General features: G+C 30.7%; 1 protein-coding gene across 1 annotated transcript; it reads left to right on the top strand.

The window, feature by feature from the left end:
- The first annotated feature begins 1,380 nt into the window (after nucleotides 1-1,380).
- On the top strand, nucleotides 1,381-3,824 carry RAD51C (RAS associated with diabetes protein 51C). The gene is made up of 9 exons (XM_078962760.1): nucleotides 1,381-1,661; nucleotides 2,106-2,204; nucleotides 2,284-2,406; nucleotides 2,504-2,537; nucleotides 2,618-2,688; nucleotides 2,771-2,997; nucleotides 3,089-3,220; nucleotides 3,327-3,393; nucleotides 3,499-3,824. Exons 1-9 carry the CDS (start codon nucleotides 1,550-1,552, stop codon nucleotides 3,672-3,674), a joined length of 1,041 nt encoding a protein of 346 aa, XP_078818886.1. The 5' UTR covers nucleotides 1,381-1,549; the 3' UTR covers nucleotides 3,675-3,824.
- Nucleotides 3,825-9,785: the final 5,961 nt, after the last annotated feature.

Below are 9,785 nucleotides of genomic sequence, written 5' to 3'. Positions count from 1 at the left end.
CCTCAAGGGGTTCCGAACTCTAATTCCATTTCGATCCCGGAATCTTCTCCATGGCCTAACCCAGGCCTAACATCAAACACTATCTACCATGAATCCATGGTCTGCTTCCTGCCCCCACTTAGAACACTGACCTGCAAATACCGGTGACTCATCCGGCCTAGAACAATCATCTCTATCCCAAACCTTCCTTATCCATAAATTGCTTTCCTCTGAGCGAGTAACCTTCACAAAATTGCTCTCCCGACATTGTACATCTCGAATCCCAAAGGAGTCCGACTCCCATCTGAACACTTCTCACATCGCGAATGCTATACTCAACAACAAGACCATACAACCAAATTTTGACCATCAATCCCTTGGATACTAACCGATTCCTCAATAATACCATAAACTCGAAAATTCGAACGAATGCAATACCATGAATTATGTGAACAAGACTAGCAGATATAATACTTCATAACAACCATAAGATAACAAGATATCAAGAAGGAAACATATCCGCAGCCGAATCCAGCTCTGCCCTGACCTCCTCTGCTATAAGCTGAAATGCACGACCCGAAGCCCTCGGGGGCTCTATTCCACCCTGACTTCCACCCGTAATCCTCAAAGTGGTCGGTGTTGGAGCATGCACCGGTTCTGCAACAAGCTGTGGATAGTTGGCCCTCATGTGACCAACCTGATGACACTGGATTTTTTAATTTTTATAAAAAAACTTTTATTTTTTAATTTTTTTACTGTTTATGTTAATTACATTTTCAGTTTCGGTTGCATCTTTTTTAATATGTGTAATTCTTTTACGAACTTTGTAAACACCGTTGACAATATTTTCTTAATTTGTTTTATTATTTTCCTTTTTATGTTTTTTAAAATTAGTTTTTTTTTTTTCTAAAATAAAAATGATAGCTTATTTTGTATTTTTTAAAGATTTTTTTTAGAAATTTTATATTTTTGTTGTTTACATGTTCATTTTAGTATTGTTTTAATGTTTTAATACTAAAACTTTTAAAATTTCGGTGTTAAAAACTATTTTCAGTTTATATAATAAGTATATTTAAATTTCAATTTATTATAGCTATATGCACATGTTAAAAATAAACATACTTTTTTATTATTATATGTTTCAGATAGATTTTATAAATTTTCTTTTTGGTAAAAAACAAAGAATTTTATCAAAGATTTTTTTATAAGGGTTAATTAAAAAGACATCATATTTTACCATTTAAACAATGTAATTAATGTTTGAAATATTTTTATTGGTTGAAATTGTATTATTTTTCAAAAAAATAATTATAATTAATTGATTATAGATTATTGTTTATAAAAATGATTAGAAGAAAATGAGATGTATCTCCTTCTTATATTTTACTCGTCAAAACTCAAAATAGGGTAAGGGTGTAAAAACCCATCTGACCATCATAGCAAAACCTCCGAGGTATCGAGTGATCCGGGTCTAGAATTTGATCCGCAGCATCATTTGCACTTTTGCAGATTGAGGTGGCGGGAAAACTGAATAACAAAGAGACCGTGTTCGATCGACCAATCAAGACTAATGGAGGTCCTGAAATCACCATTGTCAGCCTCACAGAAAGGGAAGCTGATTTCTGCAGGCTACACTTCCATTAATTTGCTTTCTTCAGTTTCTCCTTCCCATCTTGCACTAGGTATTTAATTTTTTTATTTTTTACTCAACGCACTTCTACTGATTTCTATGTACATGTTTGAGTCACACAGCTTTTTCATTTGAAGTTTATATTGGATTACTTTACCATAATCATAGAGATTGGTTTAAAGTGTGATAGGTCATTGTTGCTTACGAATTCCGCACACCAACTGTTCGATAATATTGTCGAGCGAACAATATCGCATTTGGTCATTTTCTAATGTTAGATGCCCTTTGTTATGTTTGTAATTTGTTATTAACTGATGCTGTTTGTGGATTTGCGATTGGAAAATATCAGGAAATTAGAAATGATGATTGATTGATATTCCTTTTTTCATAATGTCATTAAGCCTTGTGATATGATATATACCCTTTTTTGTAATTGTTGCAACATTTTGTACATTACTTTTAGCATAAAGAATCCCATTCATTATTCATGGATCAGAACTGAAGATTTCAGAAGCTGAGGCACTTGAAATTTTAAAAACTGTATCAGATGGTAGTAGATCAGAAAGCACCAGTACCAGTTGCACAATTGTCAAAGGTATTCATCCTTCCATTAGTTTTTAATTTCCATACTACTAAAACTACATGATCATAATTTTGGTTACCATTTCTTGAAGGTGCCCAGAGTGCATGGGATATGCTTCAGGAAGAAGAAACCCTTGTACGTATCACCACTTCATCTTCAGATTTTGATAACATTTTAGGTGGTGGAATAAGTTGCAAAGAAGTCACTGAAATTGGTTAGTTCTTTTGAGATACATTCTTTTTGTTTACTCCAAGTGTGTATGTTAATAATATTCCAAGATTTTTTTGTCCTTTCCTTAATTCCTTTACTAGGTGGAGTTCCTGGCATTGGTAAAACACAACTCGGGTACACTATATTGTTTGTTTTTTGTTTTTGTTTTTTTTAATCATGTTTTTGTGTTTCTTATCTGTTAACACAAGACACAGAATTCAACTTGCAGTAAATGTTCAAATCCCATTTGATTATGGTGGACTTGGAGGCAAGGCAATTTATATTGGTAAGTTCTCTGGTTGGATAGTTCAATTTTAATGTTATTGTGAAAGCTTAACATGCTTCCTTTTTTTTTTTTTCTATGTTAGATACGGAAGGTAGCTTTATGGTTGAACGAGCTTTACAAATTGCAGAAGCTTGTGGTGATGACATGGCAGAATACAGTCGTTTGTATCGAAAAGGGTTTCATTCCCATGAAGTCAAAATTCAACCCAAAGATTTTCTTGAAAATATATTTTACTTCCGTGTATGCAGTTACACCGAGCAGATTGCACTCATCAATTACTTAGACAAGTTCATCACTGACCATAAAGATGTAAGCACATGATACATGAATGTATTTATATGTATTGATCTTATATTTAGTCTCATTAAAATAATATTAAATTGTCTGAATGTGTTTATAGGTTAAGGTGGTTATCATTGATAGCATCACATTTCACTTTCGTCAAGATTTTGATGACATGGCATTGAGAACTAGACTTCTTGGTGGAATGGCTTTAAAGCTGATGAAACTTGCTAGAAAATTTGGAGTAGCGGTAAGAGTGATTTTTGACTTAATAGAAAAAGTCAGAAATACAAGGTTTGATTCTAACATTTTACAAAATTGCCCTCGTTTGTTTTATTTTGTTTGAATTTGATCAGGTTGTTGTATTGAATCAAGTGACCACTAAGTACTCAGATGGTTCATTCCATTTAGCCCTTGCACTCGGTAACATCTAAAAATCTCAAATTTCGATTTATTTCTTCTCATTTTTACAAAATTGCCCTCATATATTATAATAAATGGAGTGTTGAAACTTGGTTTTATTTACAGGTGATAGTTGGTCACATGCCTCCACAAATCGGATAATTTTACACTGGAATGGAAACGAACGGTATGCATACATTGACAAATCACCCTCTCTCCGATCAGCATCTGCGCCATATTCCGTGACAGGAAAGGGAATCAGGGATTCCCCCTCAAACAACAAAAGAATTAAAAATATGTAACTTTTATAACGTAGTTTACATAAGATTCTTGTGAGCCCACTTAAAAAAGCCCATGTGGTTGTAAGAATTAAGAAGGGGAATGTAACCATGTATGACTGTATGTTGATCTGTAAATTGCTTATGGGAGAAGTGAAATTTTTTTAGTGAGAATGTGGAACTTGAACCTTCCTAAATCATTTTACTTCAATATCTGGACTATTATTCTAACAAATTAGTTTTTGTAATATTTTTCAATACATTAATTTTTTATAAAAAATAAAATTAAAAGTTACAAGTTTGCATTACAAAATTAGTCGTTATAAGTCTAACCTGTTGAGTGATCTGTGATCTAATTCGGTCGGCCCATTTAATATTGTACACGTGATATCAAGTTCTTTTATACGTATATTTTTTTTTTTCAAATTTGATGATATATAGAACTAGGTGTGAGACCCATGTATTACATGAGTTTAATTAAAAAATTAAATATAAAATTTTAACAATTTGAAAAGTTAAAATTATAAGAAAAATATGAAAAATTTGAATTATTAAAATTAATGAGAGTTTAATGTATTGAATACATTACATATATAACTTTTTTTTAATAAATACTTTACATATATATTACATTACACATTAAATATGGAATTTTAATTTGATAAATGAAAAATACAATAAAATGACAAGTGGAAAATAGAAAATTTAAAAATTCTAGAAAATACCATGTGTCCAAATGAATGAGAAGAGAACATGTGACAAAAAAACCTTCATTTATTATAGTAGATGTATCATAGTAAATTATATTTTAGATATGAGATTTTCTAATATGTACCTTAAGGGCACATATAAGAAGTATTAATTAATCACAATTATTATCATAATTAAATATAAAATACATTAATTATAGAGATTATTAATGAACTTTATATTTAATTATGGTAATATTTCTTATAATTAATGTGTTTAACATTTAATTATGGTAATAATTATGATTAATTAATACTTTTTATATGTACCCTTAGAACACATATTAGAAAATCCCTTTAGATATTTATGATGTAAATAGGATGAACCAAAAAAATGTATTAATGAGTAGATAAATAAAATCGTGACAGTTTTTACTTAAAATAGGATTGGATTTTTGAGAAAATTTAATTTAATAATGATGAATAGCTAATTAAGGAGATTCTAAAAAAGGTTAATGATATGAAATAACAAATTATTATGGATTTGAATCCCTAAAGCTTTAAAAGTGATGTTATTGTTATTAAACAACAAAGTTTTCGGTTACATAAAACAAAGCCAGTTAAATATCGAACCATAACAAAAAAAAAAAAAAATTGGGATTTGGAAATGAGGACTTGATCATTTCAACATGTAATCATTGAAAACAAAAAATCATCCATGATTTTTAAACCATAATTCAAATAAAAATTTTAAATTATGCAATATAAAGTTGTCCTAACCTATCTGAAAAAACCAAATAAAATCAATATTTATTGCTTAGTGAAACCCCACTCTTAAATCCTCCTTAATAAAAAGATCTTTTTACCACATATCACATTCTTATTAATTTTACCACATGTAATTCTGTGGTTATTTTAAATTAATGTTTATTCTTCATGTCATTTTATGGTTTTTTTCATTTTATTAAATTACAAATAGTATTTAAAATGCAATAATAAATGCATATCAATTTCATTAATGAATTTTTCTGCTAATTTTAAAATTACTAAATTAAAGATTTATTAATTTTCTTTATTTATTTATCTAAATTATTTATTTAAATTTAAACGAGAAAAAAAAACTTTAGTTTTTATAAGGGTAAATGACACTGTAACCCTACAATGTTTTGGGTTTTGATCAAATCAGTCTCTTAACTTAATTTATTGGTTTTTAAGGGAATAAAATGTATGTTGACCTGTTTATTTGGTCCCCTTAACTTGGAATAACCGGTTCTATCTTCCAAACAATCAATCGAACATAACGTGGCTTGTAAGTCAAAATTAAAGAACTGTAGAATGGAACATATAAACATACATACACCATTACTGCACACACCGACTTATCAACTATCAAACTTCGATCATCACCTCATGAGTTTACCCCCCCCCCCCCCCCCCCTCCACTGGAAATTGTTACAACCGTTTAGCCGCTTTTGTTCTCAGACATGCTGATCTCCCCTGTTTTTGAGTTTTTACCATTTGTATCTGTTCGTAATAAAAGACCTAGAAATTACAACACAAATTGTGTTAATCTTCCTTCAAGCAAATAATAGCGCTACTGTTTCGAAGATTTTCTATAAAACACACTTACAGATTTCCCTTGATTTCAAGTTCAAAAGCAAATACAAAAAGAAACATAACAGACACACACACATGCACATAAAATACGAGAATTATGAAGTCGATAGTGCTTCAATACACAAGAAAAACATTACAGACACACCCTACTGGCACCCAATTCACCTCCGACAACCACTATCGGTACAAACTCAAAATCAAACTAACACAAACCTCATATATGCAACTCAAACCTCAAATCAAAATTACAAATTAGAATATACGTAGCACAAACCTCATATGATCATATATTTGCTTAAAATATGATGAGAAAACTAGTCACAAACTAAATGCTTCATTATGGAGTTTGCAAGATTGATGTTGGTCTAAAGGTCGGCGATGGTCAAGAGGCTGAGGAGTGTGGTGGATCCCTATGGACCCTAACATGACCTCATTAAAGATATCTCCTCCTATTGGAGAATTGTGATGCATGGATTGAGAAACAGCTTAGAGACCTAAACATCATCGATGATGGTGAACAATAAAGGGAGGCATCGCAGACAATCTGCAACCACCGCCGTCAGTCCGACATGAAATGTGGAGGTTTCAAATGTGGCTCCATGTCGTTCGATTCTTTTTTAGGTTTACGGAGGTTGGAGATATAGGAAGTGGAACACAGATTTGGATTTGTTGAAGAAACAATAATGATAAGCGGAATTGTCGAGGGTGGAGGGAATTTTTCAAGGGAGATGGTGTTCTTTTTGAGATAAGGACAAATGACCCAATCAAAGACAATAACAGAAGATAATAAATGGAGTAATAAAGTGAAAATGAGTTGGAAAACATATTTGATACTTCATTTAACGAGGTGTCAAGACCGGTTTACCCCTTCGTATTTTACAAAATGGTCAAAAAGACCCGACAAAATAGACTTTATTCCCTTATAAAGCAAGAAGTTAAGTTAAAAGATTAATTCGACCAAAACCCAAAACATTATAGAACTACAATGTCATTTACCCTTTTTATAATTCAATATTTTCTTACTTTTCTTATAAATTCATACTTCGCAAATGTTTAGAATTTGATATTTAGTTTTTCTTTAAAATAAATTAATGTAATACATGAGGTCTTAAAAATCTAAAAAGATCGATAATAATGTGGTGCCGCTTCATAACATTAAATTATTCCAAGAGAAGGTAACTTGAACTTTCTTACTTTTATTTATACGTTCAGTTCCCTTTTTGTTCAACTGTGAGGGGTTTCATGAGATGGGGCTGCTTAATTTGCTATTTTCTTTTTTCCAAAAAGTCAATAAAATTATGTCATCAAATTTGACGGTCAAACAAGGCCAACAACATTACTAATAATACAATCATTGAAAGACAATCAAACCTAAAAGACTAAAATATAAAAACATGTATGAAAAATAATGAAATATTTTGATGTTTTAGTCTTGCAAACTTGATTATTATGACTTTAAGTTATATAATTATTTACTTCTTAAATATTTATTAGGGTGATATCTAGAACTTAGAAGAAAAAAAAGTTTAAAAGTTGTATTTATTTATTTATTTATTATTTTTTTGATATCCTTGTTTTCATCGTATCTCTTTTAGACTCTTTTACAATGAAATCATCTTTACAAAATGGGTTGTCAGAAAAGACGTCACAACTACAGCTACTATTTATGCTATATAAAATGTAAGCAAAAAACATATGGTACGACAAAAGTCATAGATTCTAACAACCTATTAATTACACTATCTTAGATTATTTATCATCTGAATTAGCAAACCAAAACCAATGGTATGATTCTCAACTAACTCATGATACGAGCTTTTCTATAGATCAAGAGAGACAAAGTTTATGAAACACTACAACAAATAAGCGACTTATTGTGTTATTAAGAAATTCGTACATTATGGTTTTTCTTTATACGTCATACGAGAACATTTTCTTGCTGTCGCACATCGAATTTGCCACGATTCATGCCATAAAGAAATTCCGATTATTTAATGTACCAAACTATTTTGTTATCAAATACATTTGCGTAATATTGCGAACAACCAAATAGCATCATCCCACTCGTTATAATTTCTTTTGTATAGAAAAACATAAAATATAATAATAATTATTACTCTTCATTTAGATTTAAGTGCATCACTGCACCCCTCCTCCTTTTAAAATGATTAATGATCTTATAATATTTGTTGAAGCCAATAACTTAATTTGTTTATGATTCTTTTTGTTGAGGTAGGTGACAAAGGATAATGGAGGTAGGTGAAAAAGCAATGGTTGACCATCCTGAAAAAATCCATGTGTTTTTATATAACTTTTTTTATGTTATGTTTTGGCGATTTTTATATTTTTAGTCAAAACCGTAAATAAAATAAACAATTTTTCTTAATTATAAAGAACATGAGTGTGACTTATTCACAAGAATAAATGTGGTCGACTGGTCGCTAACAGATTTATGAAAAAACTGTGTAATTGGAAAGTGAATATTTTTTCAATTGGAAGTCGACTTACTCTCCGTTGTTGGAATCGTTTAAATATTGTTTTTTTGTTTGGGTGGTAAAGCTCAAGAACGAAGGATTTCTTGAATTTTAGATCCTCCAAAGACTTATTCTGTTAGCCCCACTTGTTTCCACATTCATGAGTAGTAATGTACTAAAGTTCCTACTTGTAGGAGATGACTTTGATGAATGTTACTTGTTGGAGATGACTTTGATGAATCGTTTAAATATTTTAAACTATGTGCCTATAAAGATCAACAAAATACTTTGATGAATGTTACTTGATCTTATTCCTCCTACCATAACCAATTTTCCGAATCGAGGTATTGACTTAGAGATGACTTTGTGCTCGAGATGGGATAACCACATTGAAGAGGTGACTCATTTATTTTACACTTGTGAGGTTGCCGATTAAGTTTGGTCAATTGGTATTCTCTTAAAAGATGGATGGATCTCTCCTTTACGGATTTTAGTTCCATTATGGACATTTCTCATGAATGAACTCTCCTCTGATGTCTAAGATGAAACAAGTAGTTTTGGAGGCTATTTTCGTGACAATTATTTGGGTTTTGTGGTCATATAGGCTATAGCAATGGAGTAGTGTTTGAGCCAAACGAGTTATAGAAGAATCAAAATTTTGAACGGATATTTGTTAGTTGCTTCATAAAATTCGGCCGTTCAAAAAAAAAATTATCAAAGAATATTATTGTTCTTTTTAACATAAAACACTATTGATGGAGTCTCAAGTGGATGTTTTACACGATTTTAGTATCATTATTTATCTACCAATCTTATTTTTAGCAAAAACCTTATACATCTTTGACACATTTACAAAACAAAGTTATACTAATAAATAGATATAACTCCCTTCAATTGTCATCAATCTCACTATAACAAATTCAAATAAACATGTGATGCAACCTCATCATCATTTTCATGAACATACTTCTCTTACATATTTATGGTATGACTACTCATATTCTATAAACATAAAATAAAGATCAATGAACAAAATATTATCAGAGCATAAGATACTAAAACCAAATGAACAATTTTAATAAGTAGTGGTTTAAAACCTCTTGTAATATGAGGTTTTTGTTGGTGTAAAAATAAGGAAATGGCATATACCCTTAGACCATTCTGGCTTGATAAAAGAAATCCAAAAATCCAAAGGTGCCAACAACTTGAGGCATTCATTTCCTACCCTCACTTAACGGCTATCATTTCTCCTCCAAATCAATCCAACGGTCTCCCTTTCCCCTATTCATCTCAACCACCCCTCTCCAATCTTCTTCTCTCTCTCAAATTTCATCCGAATCTAAAACTGATAAAAC

Source organism: Lactuca saligna, chromosome 7 (assembly GCF_052625555.1).
Source record: "Lactuca saligna cultivar CGN05327 chromosome 7, ASM5262555v1, whole genome shotgun sequence".
Taxonomy (NCBI): domain Eukaryota; kingdom Viridiplantae; phylum Streptophyta; class Magnoliopsida; order Asterales; family Asteraceae; genus Lactuca; species Lactuca saligna.
Note: the sequence above shows the minus strand (reverse complement) of the source record. Positions and strands in the feature narration are given on the sequence as shown.